The sequence below is a fragment of the Phascolarctos cinereus genome, unplaced genomic scaffold (assembly GCF_003287225.1).
Source record: "Phascolarctos cinereus isolate Bilbo 61053 unplaced genomic scaffold, phaCin_HiC Scaffold_4;HRSCAF=312, whole genome shotgun sequence".
Classification (NCBI taxonomy): Eukaryota; Metazoa; Chordata; class Mammalia; order Diprotodontia; family Phascolarctidae; genus Phascolarctos; species Phascolarctos cinereus.
The window spans coordinates 156,721,385-156,743,367 of NW_027555847.1; the positions used below are offsets into that span (position 1 = coordinate 156,721,385).

Consider the following 21,983-nt stretch of genomic DNA (forward strand, 5'->3'; position numbering starts at 1 on the left):
CACACTGAGCACAGAAGTGAGAGCAAGCTTTATTAGTTAGTCTGGTCCCTTTACCCTTCCCTCCAAGACTCGGATTGGTCTGAGTTACGATCAAAAGTTTCACGATTGGTTAAGTCCCCAATTCCATATTCTAATTAGAGAAACCACAATCCGAGTTACAATTGGCAGAAATACAATCTTGATTCTTTAGTTAATATTCATGAGGTTCACTGAACCTGAGTAGTAGCAGATTCTTACACCCAGACAGCAGCTTGGGCTGGTTCAGGTCTTGGGCTGCAAAAACAGGGACCCTGCAGTTAAGTTAACCTAGCTTAACTGGCCCGAGGAATGTCACTCCCCCTTCTCATAACTGCATTCTGTTTTGTACATTATGTAGAAACAGTTAGCCATTCAGCACCTTTCCTGTTTTTGTTTTTGTTTTGTTTTGTGTAGTTTTTGAAACCTATGTGGGAACCTTATAATTGAGCATTTCTCACAATTCTCTAGGGTTGGGGTTTTTTTTGGTTGTTTTTTTTTTTTAGTAATTCCTCATCTGCCAATAGAGCTAATTTTGCCCCTTTTTTTGGTTTTTGGGTTTTGGGGGGTTTTTTTGCCTATGCTTATTCCCCTTAATTTCTTTTTCTTTGCATCCATATAGGTAGCACTTCTAGTACTATGTTACATAGCACTATATATTGTAAGTATCATACTGGAAATACTTCCAGTATTTTTCCATTGCAAATATTCCACCAATAAGGAGAGTCATATGCAAAATACACTTTGAACCATGGGTTATAAAAGAAAATAAGATTGGTCTGGCATGATCTATTATTGATGAAGTCATATCAACTATTTGTGATCACTGCTTCCTTTTCTGATTGTTTACTAACCGTCTTTTCAATAAGACATTCTAGAATTCACTAGGAATTCAAAGTAATCAAGATCACTGGCCTATAGTTTGCAGATTCTATTCTAGTCCTTTTTTGGGGGGGGTAGGATCAGAACATTTGCAATCATTCTTCATGATCTTTCAGATATCACCAACAGTGTCTCAGCAATCCCACCCACAAGTTCTTTCAGAATCTGAGAAGGTGGTTCATCTGGGCTGAGTGACTAAAACTCAGCAAAGGCATCACAGTGCTCTCTTACTATCTCCTTTTTGTTGGGTAGTCATTTTTTCTTGACTTTTCTCATCCAAAAGCTATTTTCCTTGATAGAGTAACCAGAAGCAAAATAAGAATTGAGCAATTTCGCCTTAATATTGTCTGGTCTACCTAGAATCGTAGTTCTATCCCTTCTTTGTTACTCTGCTTTCCCCCAATGTAGTTAAAAATCCAAACACATCCTTAGTTGTTCCTTAGCACTCCAGACACTGTTCTTATGGGACGATGCAATGCTTTTATGTTCAACTTGTTACTCTTGCTTCCATTTCCCATTCATATCTTTAAAAAAAAAATCTAAGTTGGTTGCTATCTATGTACCCACCCTGGTCTCTTCAAACACTTCCTGTTCATCCTCATCATTAGTATTATTTTTTTTTTACTTTGCTTGCTGAATTTGAATGTGAAAGGCCCTTTTCATCTTTGGTCTTCTTAGGAGCAATGATGAAAAGGACATGATCGCAATCATGTAAATGAAAAGAACATTAAAAAGGAAGCTGAGCTCTCAGTAATTAAAATGACCAGTCAATCCTGTTCCCAGAGAACAAATAAAACACACCTCCCTTCTTTTGGCAAAGAAGTGGGGAACCCATAAGAGCAGAGTTAGCATACTCTCAAATGTAGTTATCCCGTTGTTTTTGCTTAACTGTTGTCCTTTGTCAACTGTTTCCTTTGTTTGAAGGGAGATAGTACTTTAGAGAGGAGGGCAGAACAATGTTTATATATACACTTCATATCTAGAGTTTGGTAGAGTGATTCAAAATTTTTGGAATTGTTTATGTAGCATAGGGATTATTTGCTGCATTATGTGGTATGAAAACAACAGGCATCAGTAAAACTTTTTAAAATAATTAATTAATTTATCTTCAGTTTTCAACATTCACTTCCATAAGATTTTGAGCTTTAAATTTTCTTCCCCTCTCTCTCTTCCCCTCTACTTATACATTCATATTAGCCATATTTTCACCTTAGTTATGATGTAAAGAAGAATTAGAACTAATGGGAGGAACCATGAGAGAGAAAAAAGAAAACAAAACAACAAAAGAAAAGGAGAGCAAATAGTATGCTTCAATCTAAACTTTTTTTCTTTTAAAGCGAGTAAGTGACTTTGTGGAAGATCCATATTTTTCTATGAAAGAGTATGTTTACTTTTTGCAAGATATGTTATTTTGAGAGTGCAAGCTGGCTTTCTTTTCAGTTTATATCAGTTTGTGCTGGCATCTGGCAGTTTCTTTCACTTATAATTGTACTGTATGATTTGCCCTGGTGTTCCCTGATATATGCATTGCTTACTCTGGGTTGCATTCAAGATGATTTCTTTGATACTGAAACTGGAACTTGGAGACTGAATTTCTCAGTAGGCTAAAATTGAGGGTCCTTTCTAACAGTGTCATGTGGATTCTATTTATCTAGATTTTGCCTTCTAGTTCCAGTACTTCTTGGCAATTTTGTAGTATGATTGTCTGAAATATGGAATATGTTTCATCGTGGAATATTGTTTCATCATGTTACTGGGAGGTCAAAAATTCTGATTTGTTTCATTGAGTTTTGGTCAGTTGTTTTGGTTTTAGATAACTTGTGTTCTTCCAGTTTTGTTTTTAATTTTGCTCTAACATTTGTTGTTCCATTCCTGCATTTTAGGATTGTTTGTCACTCTCTTTTTTTGAACGATGCTGATTTATAAAGATTTTTTCTACCCTGCTCCAAATTGTCAACTTTCCTGTCCTTTCAAATTTTTCTTTAATAACTCAAGTACTTCTCATGTCAACCTCGAAGAGTTTGTTCTATGAAAGAGACGAACAAAATTAGGTTGTGTCCATGTTTTTAATTTCTTTCAAGCTGGCAATATGTACGCATTGCATGGGAATTATAGTCCAGAACTGGCTCAATTTTGGGGTTGGGGATACAGAGTTATATGTCCTTTGAAGAGTAGGTGTTACCAAGGGGTGCCAATCAACTCTGATTGGTCAAGACACTGGGAGGTGGGCTATGTTGAAATGAGAGTCTTGGGGCATGTGACTTAGGTCACTTAATTTTGGTTAAAGAGGCATCAATTTCCATATCACCTGTCTTGACTGTAGGGAGGAATCAACATTTTCCCAGACCTGTCTGGGCAACACAATGAGCAGGAGTAGACCCATTTAGATTAGATCTTAAATTCCTTCTGAAGAAGAAACTGAACATTGGGAAAAAGGGAAATAGAGGAAGCTCTGAGTCTCCAAGATACTGATTACTAAGAAAAACCATTTTTCATACTCCTTAGAATTTACTCTAGTTATTTTATTAAGCATCTAAATTGCTCTGGTGGGTTATTCCATTCTCAATTCTCAATATTATTATTTCAGGATTATTCTTTTCTTCTAGAAATTTCTCCTTTTTTATTTACTAAGAATTTTCTCTATATAATATTATAGTCATGCCTTGTATTTTAAACACTGTCACTTCCCAATTAACTTCAATGGAACCTTCACTTGGGGGAAAAAAAGCTAGCCAAAATAAGCCATCACAGCAACCATGTCTGAGAGCATAGACAACATTCCATACCTGCAGTTTACAACCTCTCTCTGGAGAGGAGATATGTAGTTCAGCATTAGTCCTCTGCAATCAATATTGGTCATTGCATTTAATCCAAATTCAGACATTTCTTTTCTTCCTTTTTTTTTGTGTAAGGCAATCGGGGTTAAGTGACTTGCCCAGTGTCACCCAGCTAGTAAATGTCAAATGTCTCAGGTCTTCCTGACTCCAGGACTGGTGCTCTATCCACTACGTTACCTAACTGCCCCCAGATATTTCTTAATGTTTTTACTTATATTACTGTGGGTCATGTATATTGGTTTTGCCTTCTTTGCTTTCTTAATTCATACAAATCTTCCCAAGTTACTCTGAATTCTTCCTTTGAATTACTATAGTGCAATAACATTCCATTCCATCCCATAATTCAACTGTTCTCCAAATTATGGACACCTGATTTATTTTCAGGGTTTTTTTTTTTTTCCTACCACAAGAAATGATGCTATGAATATTTTGGTATATATGGGCCCTTTCTGTCTTTAAACCTCCTTGGGGTATGTGCCTATGAGTGATGTTGTTAGGTCAGAAGGTTTGAAAAGTTTAGTAAATTTTCTCACATAATTCCAAATCATTTTCCGGATTGGTTAGACCAAATTCACAGCTCTGTCAATACTGTATTGGTTTCCCAGTCTTCTTTATAGCCTTTCCAATTTGATGAGTGTGAAATGAAACCTCAAAATGGTTTTTAATTTGTATTTCTTTTAATGTTATTGATTTGGAGGATTTGGTTTAGTAGGGTTATACATAGTCTGAACGTCTTATTTTGAAAATTGCTTATATTCTTTAGCTATTCTTATTGAGGAATGACACTTAGCTTTACATATTTTCAGCAATTCCCTATATATCTTGAATATCCAATCAGGAATGTTTGATCTAGGGACTTTCTTTCCCCATTTGACAGCTTTTCTCATTCTACCTACATTGATTGCTTGCCTCTTTTGTAATTGAATGTAAATGAAATTATCTATTTATGTGTGAGATCTCCCTGTTCTTCGTTTGGTTGCGAATTTTTCTCTTAGTCATATTGGTGAAAGATGCTTTCTTCACTTCTCTGATTTTTTTCTTTATAATGTCCCCTTTTGCATTTGGACTATGAATCCTTTGGGAGCCTTTTGGGTATATAGTGCAAATGCTGGTTTAAACCAGTTTTCTGCAAAGCTGCTTTCTAATTTTCCTAGCAGTCCTTGTCAAATATGGAGGGCTTCCCCTGCTTGTTTTTTGTTCTTGGTTTATTGAATTCTTGTGTTAATTTGTTCCTAGGTTTTGTTTATTCTGGTCAAGTCCTCGTTTACTTTGACCCCATGGTATTTGTTCTCGGTATTAGGCCATCTTTTTTGGCTTATGCGTTTCTTTAGTCTCTTTGCTAGTTTTTCCATGAGGTCTTCTTTGTAAGGATTTCTTTCCTTCTCCCTCCACTCCCTCCATCTCATTTTTGTTGATTTTTAGATATTAAGCACACTCACTTCTTGCTGTTTTGAGGTATTATAGAGGAGCGGGGCCTAGACAAGACTATTTATTCACTTTTCTAGTTTTAATTTATGGCTCCACACCCTACTTAGGTCATACCTTCATTGTTTCTAGTGAATAAAATGCCCATTGCTGTCTCCTTTGTTCATGCCCCCCTGTCCTTGCCTCTGTCTAGTCAACTCTCATCTCCTGCATGACGTCTTCCCTGGCCACCCTGCCTCACACCCCTCTAAAATCCTACAAAACACTGTTCCTTTCATCTAACAATAATTATTTATTGTTGTTCATCTGTGTCTGACTCTTCATGACCCCACTGACCCACTGTCCATGGGTTTTCTTGGCAAAGATGCTGGAGTAATTTGCCATTTCCATCTCCTGGTTTTTTTTTTGTTGTTGTTGTTTGTTTTTTTTAATGCAGGCAGCATTAAATCAAATTATCCTTTCTTGCATATTATCATAGGTCAGCTAGGTGACACAGTAGATAGAATGCTGGGCCTGGAGTCAAGAAGATTCATCTTCGTGAGTTCAAATCCAGCCTCAGATACTTACTAGCTGTGTGACCCTGAGCAAGTCATTTAACCCCATTTGCCTCAGTTTCTTTGTCTGCAGAATGGACTAGAAAAGGAAATGGCAAACAGCTCCAATATTTTTGCCAAGAAAACCCCAAAAGGGGCCATCAAGAGTCAGACATGTGAGAAATACTAATACTAAAAAGTTAGGTTTCCACAAGATGTTGCAGTTCCAAGGTGATTAAGATAGCAAGCACCATCAACCAAATCAGCTTTTAGGAGAAGCTGGCTAAACACAGAGTTTCTGATAAAGGGAGCTTAGGCTGACACTGACTCAAACTGGTCAGGTTCAAGGGACGGTCACTGTCTTTTTGTTAGTATGCAGACTTAATAAGCCTCATAAATGTTATCTTCTCCATCCAGGGGGGAGCAATAACACAATTTTAGGCACAAAATGTATGTTAAGGGGTGGGGATCACATGTATCTAAAATATATGAACAGGGCATATAAGGAAGATTGTAACCCAGAAGGATTAGGACCAATCCTGATCCAGAAGGGAGAAGGTAGGCAATTAGTAACTATAAAGCCTGCTCTCACTTCTGTATCTGGACTCTTCTCTCATTAAATGGAATGTCCGTGCACATAATTAAACGATTCTTCTTTCACTCTGGACAATAGTTTCGTTATTGGCTGGGAACTTAGCCTTCTTACTTTGTGGAGAGGGGGCTTGGTGGGCCTACTTATAAAAGACATGACTGAAAAATGGCTGGAGAAGCACATGTTGTCATACCTCCCCAAGACTGTCAATCTCTTGAATTCCTAGATGATAGGGACTATGTCTCATCTGTGTTTCTGTCTCCCTCAGTAGGCACTCATTCTGTTTGTTGATCAACTGCTCAGTCAAACTGAATTGAGTAAGAGTACTGTGTACCTAAAATCTAATCAACTTTCCCATTCCAAGAGCTCCACACATGAGGTCATTTCTGTGCTGGGAGAGAGGAAGGAAGAGACAGCAAGATCGGAAAGGCTAATTTATTTTGAACCCGAGCTACAACATAGCCCATGAATCCCTTCCCTCCCTGTCCCCACTAACCTCCCCACCCCCATCACAGACCCAATCAGACCCCTCCCTAAAGGAAAATCCTTTGTCCTTCAGGGCCGGTGGTTAGCAGAGGGGAGCACCATGGAGAGTTTGTGCTTATTCCAAAGATGCAGGGGGTACAAAACTACACGGAGAGACATACACACACACTCTTGTACACGTGCATGCACACACACACATATGTAGCCATATAGACATACATAGAGATATGAAAACATATTCTTAGTCATACATGCACACAGAAGTATGCAGCCATACAGATATAAAAACATATTCTCAGTCACCCACACACACACATACACACACAGAGAAATATGTAACCATACACACATACAGATATAAAAACACATTCTCAGTCACACACAAACACTTTTAGAATACACACACACACAGAGAAATATGTAGCCATATATACATATGCATATGAAAACATTCTCAGTCACACACACACGCACATACACACATACTTTTAGAATACACACACAGAGAAATATGTAGCTATGCATACATACAGATATAAAAACATATTCTCAGTCACACACACACACACATACACACACAGAGAAATATGTAGCCATATATACATATGGATATGAAAACATATTCTCAGTCACACACAAACACAGAAGTGTGTAGCCATATAGACATACATATAGATAACAAAAAACATATTCTCAGTCACACACACAGAAATATGTAGCCATACATATATATAGATACGAAAACATATTCTCAGTCACACACAGATGTAGCTATAAAGGCATACGTAAAGATGAAAACACATTCTCATTCACACACACACACACACACACACAGATAAATATGTAGCTATGTAGGTATGAAAACATTCTCAGTCACATGCACACACACATAGAGCCATACGTGCCTTGTACAGACATACACAGAGATATGTGGCCACATACACAGATATGTAGCCACACAGCCATAGACACACACAGATGTGAAGATACTGTGAAACCAAAAACTTTTTACAACCAGGCCCCTTCCTACCTTTCCAGTCTTTTCACACTTTTCATAAACACTTTTCACACCTCTATGATCCAGCCACATTGGGCTGTTCCTTGGTTATGACAAATTATCTTTTCATTGTTTTTTCACTGACTTGTTTCTGCTCTTCTTTCTCAATGCCACTTTGTTTCCTTGGATTCCTTGAAGTCTCAGCTTAGGCAGCTGGGTAGTACAGTGGATTGAGTGCTGGGCTTGGAATCAGGAAGACCTGAGCTCAAAGCTGGTCTCAGACATTTACTAACTATGTGAACTTGGGCAAGTCACTTAACCTCAGTTTCCTCAACTGTAAAATGAAGATAATAACAGCAACTACCCTGCAGAGCTATTGTGAGGATATTTGTAAATGGGATAATATTTGTAAAACACTTAGCACGATGCCTGACACATAGTAGATGTTTATTCCCTTTCTTCAAATCCCACCTTTTTTGGGCAGCATTTCCTGGTCCCACCAACTGCCACTGCCTTCTCTTCTGAGACTGCCTTCTATCTAGCCTATATATAGCTTACATTTATGTAATTATTTTCATGTTGTCTCTTATTAGAATATGAGCTTTTTACTGATTCAAAATTATAAAAACAAGAACCATTCTCCAATAGATAAGTGGTCAAAGGAAAAGACAGGCATTCAAAAGAATAATAATTTATATAAAGCCTATATATCAGGCACTGTGCTAAGTATTTTAAAAATATTATTTATTTTATGTGAGCTATCAATACCCATATGAAAAAATGCTCCAAGTAACTGAGAATTAGAGAAATGAAAATTAAAGCAACTCTCCAGTTCCACTTCACACCCACTGGATTGACAAGGATGACAAAAGAGGAAAATGATAAATATTGGAAGAGCTGCAGGGAAACAGGGACACTAATGTGTTATAAATAGAGCTATAAATTGGCCCAGCCATCCTGGAAAGCAATTTGGAACGATGCTCAAAGAATCATTAATTTCTGTATACCCTTTGACCCAGTTATACCACTATTAGATGTATACCACAGAGAGACCATCCCCTAAATAAAAGAGGAAAGGGATCATGTACAAAAATATCTGTAGCAGCTCTTTCCATAGAAGCAAAAAACAAAACCCTGGAAACTAAGGAGGTAACTGCCTATTGTGGAACGTGTAAATAAATTATGGCTTATGAACAATGGACTATAAGAAATGCATAACAGTCCAGTTTCGAAGAAAATTGGGAAGACATGTATGAGCAGATGCAGAATGCAATGAGCAGAACTAGGGAAGTAATTTATAAAATAACATTGAGAAAAAGAACTCTGAAAGACTTTAGAACTGGTAGATGCAATAACAATCCATGATTCCTGAGGACCAAAAGCTGAAGCATGCTACCTACATCTTGGCAGAGGTGATGGACTCAAGATGCAGAATGAGATGTATATCTTTGGACATAGCCAATGAAAAAGTTTGCTTTGCTTAACTATACATATTTGTCATGAAGGGTTTTTTTCTTTTTTGTTTTTTTGTCACTGAGGATTGGGGGAAGTAGAAGACAGAGAAAATAAATGCTTGTTAAATGAAAAAATTAAAATTAATAATAATCAAAAAAGAATGTGAACTCTTTGAAGGGACTCTTTTTTCCTTTCCTTTGCATCCTTAGTGTTTAGCCTGGTACACAGTAAAGGTTTAATAAATGCTTGTTGAGAAGCCGATGCAGCAGGCACTCATGGACACATACATACGTGCATTGCCATATACATGCACAGATACAAAGCTATGCATACATACACACTGGCCAAAGAGAAAGACATTCAAACACACACACACACACACACACACACACACACACACACACAAATCATATACACAAAGAGATCTAGCTACAGGAAAATATTACTATAGATAGAGATACTCAGCCACATGGTGACACAAAGCTACCCAGCCAGACTGTCACATACATACGTACATGGCCACAGAATCACAGATCCACAGATACTCAACCATACATATACACACTCAGAGAGATTCTTTCACACATGCATACACATCCAATAACAGAAATATATTCACAGATATCCAGTTACACTGCCATAGACATTCCTACCCCTCCACAGGAGTAACTGGACACCTCCCTCACACACACATATTCACATGCAAGCAAATATCCAGTCACATACATATTCACATACAGATATCCTGCCAAAAAAAAAAAACCCAACCCTTTCACACATACAGTTTCATACATACAGACACATAGTCTACCCCAGGCATCAATGTAACACACACATCTAGCCCCTACCTCAGACATTTATCCTTGTGCATAGACACATAGCACACAGAGCCATTCACACACGTACCCAGTTACATAAAAAGAAATCACTACACAAAACTAGCCAGTCAAATACATATACCTGGCCACAGAAAAAAGATATACTCATGGACAATTACAAAAAGAGACAGCCACACACAGATAGCTAGCCCCATAGACATCCATATCCATAGCCACACAGAGAAAGAGACAGGTATTGATGCATACACAGAGATTTACGGTCACATGTGTACACACACAGTCACTTACATACACACAGGGTGATTCTCACATTAAGGCATCCCTGACCCATCTGTGTGTCTGACTAGGGCAGTGCTGAACAGATAGGCCTTGGGGGGTCAGTGCAGCATTAGGACATATGATCCACTCTGTTCCCTCTTTGCCAGCCCAGCCCCTGAGGTGTAGTGTGGGTAAAGACCATAGCCTGGGAACAAGACCCTCCATGACTCCAAGCCCAGTTAGTATGTCCTGACGAGACCCGTCTGGCCCCAAGGGTTCTTGATAGTCTGTGTGTGCCCACCTCTTCTTCTTCCTAAATTGGGGTCAGGAAAGGGGAAGAGAAGGAGAACTAAGGCCAGGGCTGAGCAGACTACACTGTTGGAGCTTAATTATTCCCCCACTCTCAAAGAGAAGGGATCTCACTCTATCTTTTCAGGCAAGAGGACCCAGGAGCCTGTTTCAGAGTTTCAGAGATTTTTCCATCCAGGCTCAATTCTCAAAGGGGCATCAGTGGGAATCATGATCAAGCCTAGGGGCCAGCTATGATGGACAAAGAGTTCAAGGTCATGGTTATAAGAGTGAAGCTGAGCCTAAGACATGGGTAGCCCCATGTCCTTTCTTATGGAGGGAGAAGAATATGAGGATAGGCTGAAGGAGAGGCTGAGACCACAAAACCCATATCCCGTTGGGAGTCAGAAATAGGGTTTGTTCCCTACCCTAACTTCAATCTTCTGACCCAACCTGCTCCCTTTCTTCTACTTTCCCAAATATTTTTAATTCTCTCAAACTAGATGACCACTAAGTTTTGTTCCAGTTTTAATATTTATGGTAGTTTGTGAGGAAAGGAACTTATATCAAAAGGAGGAAGAGATGAGAAATACTGCCAGAATTGGAAGTGGTGGTAGTTGGAATTAGTTAACGGAAAAAGGAGCAGGACAGGTCACCTTGTAGACCCATAGCTCAGTTCTACTTCCCCACCTAAGTTTGTTCTGAGAAGGAAACTCCCAGATGAGAAATGGGGAGGTGGAGGCTAAGCAGAAAGTGGGGATGAATAGGAGACATCCCGCTTTCAATCCAGGCAGATCTCATCTTTGTGCTTTTAATGACCAACCATGTGCAAAGACGAGCTAAGTCATGGGGTGAGAAGGGGATGACCTTTGGCCCCCTCAAGCTCCTGCCATCCTGTCTTTGACTTGGGGCTACAAGCCTGTGTGCCTCATGAGGAACATTAAGTGGTCCAATAGAAAAAGGCGTAAATGGGGAGATGGAGGGAGAGGAGTATGAGAATGGGCTGAAAGAGAGGCTGAGACCACCACAAAACCTGGATCCCCTTGGGGGCTAGAAATAGGGTTTTACTCCCTACCCTAACTTCAATCTTTTCACTTAACTTCTCCCCCTCCAATACATTCCTAAATTTTTTTTTAATTTTTCAAACTAGATGACCACTAAGTTTCTATGGTAGTTGGTGAGTTTATTCTTGCCTCTCTACCCAAGGAGACTACAAGTCCCAGAATGCAACATGAGATAGATTCTTAGGAGATGGAAGCACTGCCTATTGGGAGCAGAGCCTTAGCTTGGGCTATGAGAATACAGACTATACCTGTGGAGGGAAGTTCATATGATTTTCTCTTGGGTGGGGGAGGCTGGAGGATAGGACTAGGACTGACTTTCCCCTTCCCTTGCCCCACCAGTCTCAGAGGAACAAAGGTAGATGTGTGTGCTAAAAGCTTTCAGACAAACATTATACAAGGGGGTCCAGCAATGCCCAAAAAGATTGGAGTTAAGGAGTTGTCAAGGAGAAACTGGTGATGGATTAGAACCAAGGATCCTAATCCAGAGTCTCTTGGGGAGGGAAGATATGAAGATGGAGCTATAGCAGCTGGATAGATGGGGAAAGTTAATGGCTCTAAGGGAGGTGTGATGGGGGAAGAAGGAAGTAAATCTAGAGGCAGAATAAAGCTCTTGGTGAGGGGAAGGGTTGGAATCCTGATCTTCAGATCAGGATTACAGTCTAGACTTGAGGACGGAGTAAGGAACAGTCTTTGGAGGGGGTGGTGGTGGTAGTGAAGCATCTGGGGTTAGAGCCATGATGTCCCCAGGGTGGGCCCTAGAAGAAGCTAGGGTAAGGAGAGGAGGAGTGAGGTTCCGAGGTCAGGGTCTCTGAGCATTAAGGTTTCTAGAATAAGCAGGGTTAGGACACCCAGGTAAAATAGGCCACTTCATCCAGATCCACAGGGTAGTCAGTGAGCAGGATGGGCGCCTTGACAAAGAGCTCCCCCTTATAGCTGCGCCACTTTCCTGCAGGCAGGTACACGTCACGCTCCTGCTTCCCTGGTTCCAGTACAGGTGCCACAAGCAGCGTGTCGCCAATAAGGAACTGAGAGTCCACTCGATGGGCCGCTTCATCCCCAGGTGCAATCCACCACAGAGGCCGAACTATGGGATCGCCTGTGTCGATCACCTCTCCAGCCAGCTCCAAGAGCAGTGGGGCCACCAGCTCTGCCCTCAGTGCTGCAAACTTGCGTGCTATCTCCACCACCTCCTGGTCATAAAGCCAGGGTGGAATAGAGAACTGCATGGCTGGCATGCAAGCCGCCACCTCCAGCCAGCGCACATAGAGCTCACGCTCTGGGATTCCGGTATTCCGACCCCCCTCGCCAGCTGTATTCCCAGGCACGGCATTGCCACCTATCAGGTCAGGGAGGATAAAGGGGTAACCCAGCATACTGATGGTCAGCACCGCTGGGATCAAGGAACGCAGACCCAGCTCATGGCCCCACACCGAGTCGCGGTCAATAAGGCGGAAGAAACAAGAGATGTTCTGTGACTGGTAGCCCACACGCACTTCAGCCAGTGAGAAGAAAGGCAGCGCCATCTCTGTGTACCGCCGGCTCCAGAGGTTGGGGTCCGCCAACAGGCGGAATGTGCTGAAGTCCCGGGGCAGATAGCTCACTTCCCCAGCATCGAACTTGAAGGAGGAGATCGAGTACTGGGTGCGAAGTCTCCGCAAGTGACCCTGGAACCATTCCCGGGCGGCTGGGTTGGTGAAATCCAGGACAGCACCAATACCATTCCACCAGCGCACTAGGGCTGGCAGCCGGCCTGTAGGCTCCCGGACGAAAAGGCCCCGCTCCACACCTTCTCCAAAGCTGGATGAGTTATAGTTGACAAAGGGGTGTACCCACAGGGTGACCCGCAGACCAGCCTCCTGCAGCTTCCTGAACATCTCTGTGGCATTGGGGAACTTGGCTTCATCAAAGGTGAAGTCCCCATAGGCAGGCGTGTACATGTCATCAATTTCCAAGTAGCTACAGTTGAAGCGGTATTTGCGGATCTTCTCAGCAAAGCGCAGCACCTTATCCTGGTCCACTGCTCTCCCATAGAGGGCCCACGTGGACCAGATTGGGTCACGAAAGGCTTCTCGGGCTGGCACCTTAGATGGTTTATTGAAGTAACGCCGCACCATGTACTTATGAATTGATGTCACGTCAGAACCCACACAAACACGGTAACTGAGCTCAGGCAGGGGCTCACGGCCCGCAGGTGGCTTGTAGGATGTGTCATGATAGCGGGCCTGTAACAGGAGAGAGCGTCCAGTGGCATTCCAACCCAGGTGGAAGGGCACGGAGTCATTGACTTTTATGGCAACCGCTTTGGATGACAGCCAGTATCGCTCAAGAATACCACCAAAGGCTGCCCGAGATGAGTACACATCGCTGGTGACAAAAGGCTGGGGTGCCTGAAGGCCAGCCAGCTGGATGGGCCAGTGCTGGGTCCGCATCTCGGCACCACCATACCAGTGCACATCACCCAGAAACATGGTGTGCTCCACAGAAGGGGTTGGAGCCAACTCCTCCCAGCGCACACGGTAGCACATGACAGTGTCCTTGGGCCGGACAGTCTGGATGAAGAAATTGAGGGGGCCTCCTGTGGAGCGAGAACAACTCAAGATGTCCCCCTCTCGTGCACAGGACTCCAGGTCCAAGGCCCCAGAGCTGAAGGCCAGACGGAAGACTTGCTCTCCCTGCTGGTTTCGAATGGAGAAGCCACCTGTCCAGAGTTCCAATAGCTCAGCCCCAAGGCGCTCCGCCTTACGGAGAGATGTGCTGTAGTAGCACCAAGCAACCACAGCCGCTAAGACCAGTAGGAGCCCCAGCAGTACAGATCCCAGCATAGGTTTTAGCTCTTTGGACGGCTTGGTCTTGGTTGGGGTAAAGTTTTCAGGGAGGAAGGTATACATGGTTGTGGCAGCTCTGGCAGCAACCTGAGAGTCCTTCTCAGCTCTCCACCCTCTTCGATGGTAGGGCTGCTTCCCTTTTTGGGGATCCTGGGTCATAATCCCTCAAGCTGGGTATGGAAGGGGAAAAGTATTACTTTCCCCATAACCAAATCCATTTAGCCTGAAGAACCACAGTGTCTGAAAAGGGGGGGAAAGAGATAGTGTTTAATTCTTTATGCTACTTCTAAACTCCTGTAATCCTTCCTCTACCCCCCTCCCCATATGCTCCTGTCCTTGCCCTCCAAAAATATATATTTGACAACATAATTTCCATGGAGCAGACATCAAGAAGATTTTTTTCTTTTTTACAATATAGAGACATGGGAACAGGGAGAAGCTGAATAAACCATTTCCAATACTACAAAAATGAGGATAGTAACAACTTACATTTATACTAGTGCTTTAAGGGTATTAGAATGTAAGCTTCTTGAGGATACATTCTCCTGCTTTGTATCCTCAATGCTTAAAAGCTAGCAAATGCTTAATAAAAGCTCTTTCATTACATCATAAAGAGGATTCCTCACAACAACCTCATGAGACAGATATCTCAATATCAGAATCATAACTATCAATTCTGCTGCATGGCAAGCAAGGAGACAGATTGATATATCAAGGTCCTTGTGTCCTTGGGACAGAAAATCACACAGAGGGAAAGCCCTCAGGTCACTGCTGGGGAGGCTGCTACCTGGGGAAGTAGCAGGGTGGGCCAGAGAGGCAGTCACCTGGGTTGTGGAACCATCTGGCAGTTTTCTATTTTTAACTGAAGATTCTTGCAAACTAAATGAGTTGTCCTTACCTGCTGAAAGAGTACAAGCATTGTCAATGCCTTCTAAATTACAGTGCCCTAGGGAAAAGCTCTGGTTGCTCTATTCCATATTCCACAGATCTGTAATTTCATTGGCCTGTGTTCTCTACTTATCTTTCCAAAGTTTCTCCCATCTTTCCCTTCACCTCCATTCCAACAGCTACCACCACAATTCAGGCATTTTGCCTTTTGCCTGGATGATACAACAGCCTCCTAACTATTCTCCAACCTTTTATCTTGTCTCCTTCTAATCCATTCCAAATATGGTAGGCAAATTGACTTTCTTAATGCACAGCCCTGACCTTTGCTCAAGCTGTCCAACGAGTGACCACAAGTGATCCAGTGACCACAAGATAAAGTCCCATCTCCTCAACCTGGCATTCAGGGTGGTCCCAAATCTAACAATCACCTCTGTCCAATTTCATTTCTCAGCATTTCCTTTATATTTATTCTCTATTGGTCTCTTCCCCACCCGCAACATGTCATAATGACTTCCTGAAATGTTCACCTTGTTCTCTTTGTCTATTCAAACCCTAACCTTTTTAAAGAACCACCTTCTCTAGCTAGCCTTCCTTATTGCAGCTCATAGCAATCTACCTCTTCCTTCTGACTTTGTATCATTTATTTGGTACTTATCACACCCTACCACCTTGCATTGTCTGGTAACTTTTCACCCCGGAGTCTTATTTTCCCAAATAGATTATAAGCACCTTAATCAATTGTTCATCTTTCTCTATAGTCCCTCACAGGGCCTAGCACATAACAGGTTCTCCATAAATGTATATTTATGGTTGGGCTGGAGAAGAAGTAAGTGCTTTGGCTTGAGAGAGGTACTCTAATGCCATGGGGAGAGTGGGGAATAAAGGGGGATATATTGTGAAAGGTAGGCATATAGAAAAAGATATCAATTTCTTTAAAAAGAAAGCTATGAAGGTAGATAGAGCACTGGCCCTGAAGTCAGGAGGACCTGAATTCAAATGTGGCCTCGGACCAAACACTTGACACTTACTAGCTGTGTGACCCTGGGCAAGTCACTTAACCCCAATTGCCTAAAAAAAAAAACAAAAAAAACCCCAAACAAAAAAAGAAAGCTATGAGATAATTTCTTTTTCCCTTGAGGGCAGAGTCTCAGCAGATCTTTCTCAGACCAGCCTCCAACCCAGGTATGGCCATACCAGGTGTCTCCTTTTCCCCTATCCCCATTCCAAACTGACACCTAGGAAAGACCTTAGCTTAAAAAGGCCTCAATCTCCCACTGTGTTTGGGGCCATCTCCAGTTGTCCGGACCTATGTCTTGCCACTGGATTCCGATGACTCTGGAGGAGAAAGTGAGGCTGATGACTTTGCACAGCCCTGCCTCACTTAAATCCAGTTCACTTGCAAGTCAAGACATCACCCTCCTTTTGTCACTGGTCCTCTTGGAGAAGGAAGGACAAACAACAACAAACACCCCTATTCCAACTAAGTTTTTCTTTAAAACTTAATTTGAAGGAATATCTTATGCCATTTGTCCAGGGATGGAAAAATGGTTAGTTATAGCAATGGTAATTTGCAAACCCTAAATTGCTGCAAAAATGCGTCATCATCATCATCATCATCATCATCATCATCATCATCAAGATTGTCCTCTCCCTTGCCTCTGCTATCCCATCCCCCACTGAGACTCAGACATACAACCAGACACAGAATCACAGAATTCTGGTGCCAACAAGGAACTTTGACACAGCCAGCCACAGTCACAAGCAAGAATATACAGAGAGAATCACAGACAAACATTAAGTTGCCCTGGGTCTGTCTCTAATTCTCCATTACCAAACTTCTAATCAGGGTTAGAGAGTGGAGCTAAGGTAGAGAGGAAGGAGATAAGACGTCATGCTATATTTACTCTTTCTATCCCCAGGAAAAACAAATCTGGAAGGCGGTGCCAGTTACAAAACAGTACTTTGAACTCAGCCATCCAAGCTTTTGTCTCCACTGCTTCCAACTCGGGGCAAAGGGGATGAAAGTGAGACCCAAGGTAAATTGGCTTACCTAAAGGTTGCAAATTCCTTGACTCTGAAACTTTACTGTGGTGAGAGACAGGATTTGAACTCATGTCCTTCCCACTTGGCCCTTCACATTTTGACTCTTATTATTCCAGCTCTAAGTCTTATCTTTTAGCTCAAGTAGTTAAGGAAGGACTTCCTATCTTGATCTTGTTTTGGTCTGATCTGAGGTAAGATAGGTATTTGTGTGCAGATCTCCTCAGATCTCAGGCTCCTGGGCACTCCTCCCCATGAAAATCTCCTTCCATTCAATTGTGTGTGTGTGTGTGTGTGTGTGTGTGTGTGTGTGTGTGTGTGTTTTGTAGGGGCAGGGTATAAAATTTAAAAAGTTAAAAAGCTATCTTTCCTTTGCCAATAATGAGACTTAACAGGATAATCCAAACCTTGATGAGAGAACCATAAATCTTTGACTTGATAGTTTTTGAGGCCTCCTGTAGCCTCTGTAATCTAGGCCATAGCACTCTATGACCCCTTCTGCGGGACTATAGTTCAAAGGCCCATCCTCACTTAACACACTTTCCAAGCCACCAGCAGAATCCTGGTCACCCTTCCCAGCTTTCCACTGAGTGTAAAGGGTCTTATACTGAGCATATTGTGAGGGAAGAAAGGAAGTAAACAGGAGAGAGGAAATGTCTCTATTCCTAGGGAGATTCTGAGCCACAGGTTCTGAAACTTTTTGGTCTTAGGACCAATTTACACTCTTAATGATTATTGATGCTTCCCCCCCCCCAAAAAAGAGCTTCTGTTTATGTGAGTTATATTTACTGACATTTTCTGTGATTTATATTTATTGATATTTAACATATTAGAAGTCAAAACATCTTGGTATTATTATGAAAATACTATTGACCCAGCCCTGCAGGGGTCCCTGGCCCATATTTTAATAACTGATGTTCGGAGCTGACAGGGGACACCTCCAGCCCACACTAAATTTTACCTTCTCTAACTTCCTCCAGCACTTATAGATAGCCCGGGCCATGAACTCCCCTGGAATCAGAGAATCTCCAGAGTTAGGAGGGACTTCAAAAGTTAGCTGGTTCTCTTCTGACTTATTTTTTTCTTCACTTAAAAATATTCCTTGTTATAAGGGATGGATCTCTGAGATGATGAGACATACAATGGGGAAATCTAGGTGACATGATAAACAAATGATATAGATACAAATTTATTTTTTAAAAAGTCATCTAGTCCAACTCATACTTCAATAGGACTCCCTCAAAATCTCAGTGACGGGAGTTATCAAGCTTCCAGTTGAAACCCTCCTTTCGTGGGGAAGTCCCTCTTTTCTTTTTTTTTTAAAGGAAGACAAGTATTTTTAAAATTCAGACCAGTTGATGTCCAAAGCAGGAGAACATGTAGTTTATTCTCAGTTCTATTTCCCTCCACCCCCGTCCTCTGGAAAGGTAATATTGGAACTCAGGAAATGTCATAGAGGAATCTATCAAAATAATTATCAGCACCAAACTCCTTTTTCCAATTCAATATGAACTCATTATGTCCAAAGCATATCATTCTGTTATTAGGAAGTTTTTCTTTATGCCCAACAAAAGTCAGTCTTCTTGACTTTGACCACATGTTTGTTATGGCTTGTTTCTTCAGCTAGATTGAGATCACCAAGGGGGAGCTGTCTTCTCTGTTTCACCCACATGTAGACCAACATGGAGGTCAGTTGCATTGCAGTCACTCAGTAGATTTGAATGAATGGGAGCCTCCTTATGTCCCAGAGAGCAAAACCTGGGCAAGTGGATGGAAATTACAGGGAGGTAATTTCTGCCCATTACAGTGAAAAAACTCATAATTAGAGCTGTCCCAAAACAGCCTGGACAGTGTAAGTTAAGTAGAGAGCTCCCCATCAATAACCTTTTTCTTTTTTTTCTTGGTGAGGCAATTGGGATTAAGTGACTTGCCCAAAGTCACATAGCTAGTGTTATGTATCTGAGGCCACATTTGAACTCAGGTCCTCCTGACTCCAGAGCCAGTACTCCATCCACTGTGCCACCTAGCTGCCCTTCTCCTCATCAATATAAGTGTTCAAGTTGAATTGCATGTAGACCTAGATAGGTCTTCTAAGTTTCCTTCTTACTCTGAGATTTTGTGATGGGGCAGATAAGGTCCATACCCTAGGGGAGAGGAGGATAGCAAAAAGGCTCACTAATGAAGATAGACAATGAGCACACAAATACTGACATGGACTGATACTTTTTGCTGTTTACAAGTGAGAAGCATATTTATTGGCATAGAGAGATGTCATTGGAGTTTCCTATATAGGTGGATGGAAAAACTATTTAGAGCAGTGGTATTTAAGCTGCTGCCAGTCTGGGCAGCTGCTGGAAAGGAGTGGCTTAAAATCCAAGTTGGACCTACACTAGCGGAGGGTGATTTCTGGAGGGGTCTGGCAGCTGTTCTGCTTAGGGGGAAGTCTTTCTGTGGTTACTGATAACCCCTTGGCAGATTCATCAGAACACCACCCTGTAATCAGCATGGTCTCCCCTGCTGTCTGGCTGAGGGATGCTAGGTCTGCCACGCATTTGTCCTGATCCTCCTCTGTATTCAGCCACTTATAAGTCTGAGGGGAAGTGCCAAATTCCCTCCCACAAGCCTTTGGTGTCTTGCCCTTGTGGTTCTGGGGGTTTGTCCTCCCCCCCCCCCTTCCTACCCTTTTCTATTTACAAGAGTCCCACTCAAAAGCAACTTGATCGCCAGCCCAGACCTCAATTTTGTCGTGCAGGATAGTGCCAAAGGCAGCTTGGATCGGATGGCAGAAAACAGCTGGCCTGCACCCAGGATCCCAGCCCCCACCTCTTGAGCTCCTCTTTGCCCCCCTTCCTAACCCCACAAGGACCTTCCCACTGTGACTCCTCACCCAAATTCTCAGTTTACCCAGTCCCCAGTAAGTCTTTATCAACCTCACTCCCTGGTCTCTGGGGTGTAGTTTTATTCACCCAAACAGCAGCTCCATTTCCCAGAGGGGAGCCCAAAGAAGGCATGCAGTTCACTAGTCACACTGGAAGCCATAGTCTGAGTTGGGAGTAGACTTGGAGCTTAAAGGAACTGCAGAAATCGTCTGGTCCAGCCTTCTACTTTTATGTATATGGAAACTAAGGTCCTTCTTATGGTCACCCAGCTGGTGAGCGGCAAAGCTGGGACCAAACCAAGATCTCCTGACAGCCCAGAGTTTTTTTCCATTACACAGGTGTCCCATTTCTCTGCCTGGGGCTCCTCCCCCTCTTCCCAAAGCAAGAGCAAAGGAACAGATTGGGCTTCCCAGAGGTTCTAGTTCAACTCTTTCACTCAGCGTTTCAGAACCTGTGATTGATTGAGAGGGAGCTTGGCTGAAGGGCTTCTTTATCCACCCCCAAACCCAGCCTGCAGCCAAGCCCGTCTGCCTCACCCCAAAAGGGAGGCTCGGGGCACCAGGAGTCACTATTCCTCGCTGTTCCTAAGTCTCCAACACCCTCGCCTCCGGGACCCACCTACCCGAATCTGGGAGGAGGTGTCCTTCTCACAGAATTATTTAGACTGGGTTCCATCCCCTCAGGCAGATTTAGCTAGAGCGCTGGGGCTGAGCTCTAGAGATAGGGGTGGGGTGGGTTTTAGGGTTAAAGTCTGAAGCCACAGGCTAGGTTACCGCTCAACTCCGAGGCCCTATCGGGATCCTTCCCCTCCATAGCCGTGTCCCACCCCTCGAACCCGTCCCAGCGCAACTCCCTAGTTTCCCACTCTTCTTTCCTCCTCAGTAGCGCCCCCAACCCGACTACAGACAGCAGTCCCTCCCAGCCGCTGCTCTCCCTTCCCCAAAAGCTGGCCCCATACCTCAGCGCCCCCCTACATATATCCCCGTCCCCGTCCCGGGAAGAGGGAGCACTTACGACTCAAGCTACGTCCCCCAAGGCGGCTCTCGGACCCCGGCCAAGAGAGTGCGCGGGCCGGCAGAGTTTGCTCCCCGGCGGCTCTGGCAGCTGTCAGCGCGTCCGCTCGGAGCTTGTTTACGGCGCCTCTGCAGCCCACAGTCGGCCTCTTGGGCACACCGACGGTCCCAGGGAGTGCTCCAGCCCCGCGGTAAGCGCGCGAGGGGGGAACCCCTGCCCAGACCCACTGGGGAGACCCGCCCTCATCCTGCTCCTCCCCTGGTCCCAGCCCCGGAGCTCCGCCCCATCCCGCCCCGGGGAAGCCCACAGTCCCTATGCCCGCTCCCTTGGTCCGGCCCCGGAGGAATCGCGTATTCCCAGGGAGTTCCGACGCCCCACCGTGGCAGCACTCCTCTCCTTCTCTGGAGAGCCCCCCGAAAATTCCGCCCCTTCTCAACCCCCCAACTGCTTTCCTTCTCCGGAGGCCCCACCACCCCGAGAATCCCGCCTCTTCTTAAATCCTAACTCCGCCCCTTCTCCAGCCTTCTACCTTTCTGAACTCCGCCCATTGTGGGCCCCTAACTGGAGAATGCCGCCGTTTCTCACCTCTTACACCCCAACGCGCATCCTCCCTCCCTTCTCTCCCCCAAAAACCTCTACAGCACTCGAAGCTAGCTGCCCCTTCCT

At 43.4% G+C, this 21,983-nt stretch overlaps 1 protein-coding gene across 1 annotated transcript; it reads right to left on the reverse strand.

Annotated features, from left to right (window-relative positions):
* Nucleotides 1–2,949: 2,949 nt before the first annotated feature.
* On the reverse strand, nucleotides 2,950–21,406 carry MYORG (myogenesis regulating glycosidase). Its single transcript, XM_020966910.2, has 2 exons — nucleotides 21,318–21,406; nucleotides 2,950–14,736 (listed from the first exon to the last, which is right to left on the reverse strand). Exon 2 carries the CDS (start codon nucleotides 14,653–14,655, stop codon nucleotides 12,511–12,513), a length of 2,145 nt encoding a protein of 714 aa, XP_020822569.1. The 5' UTR covers nucleotides 14,656–14,736; nucleotides 21,318–21,406; the 3' UTR covers nucleotides 2,950–12,510.
* Between the last annotated feature and the right edge of the window lie 577 nt (nucleotides 21,407–21,983).

What these genes read in the sequence shown, in the direction of transcription:
- MYORG (XM_020966910.2), bottom strand. Translation starts at nt 14,655, where the DNA reads ATGACCCAGGATCCCCAAAAAGGGAAGCAGCCCTACCATCGAAGAGGG.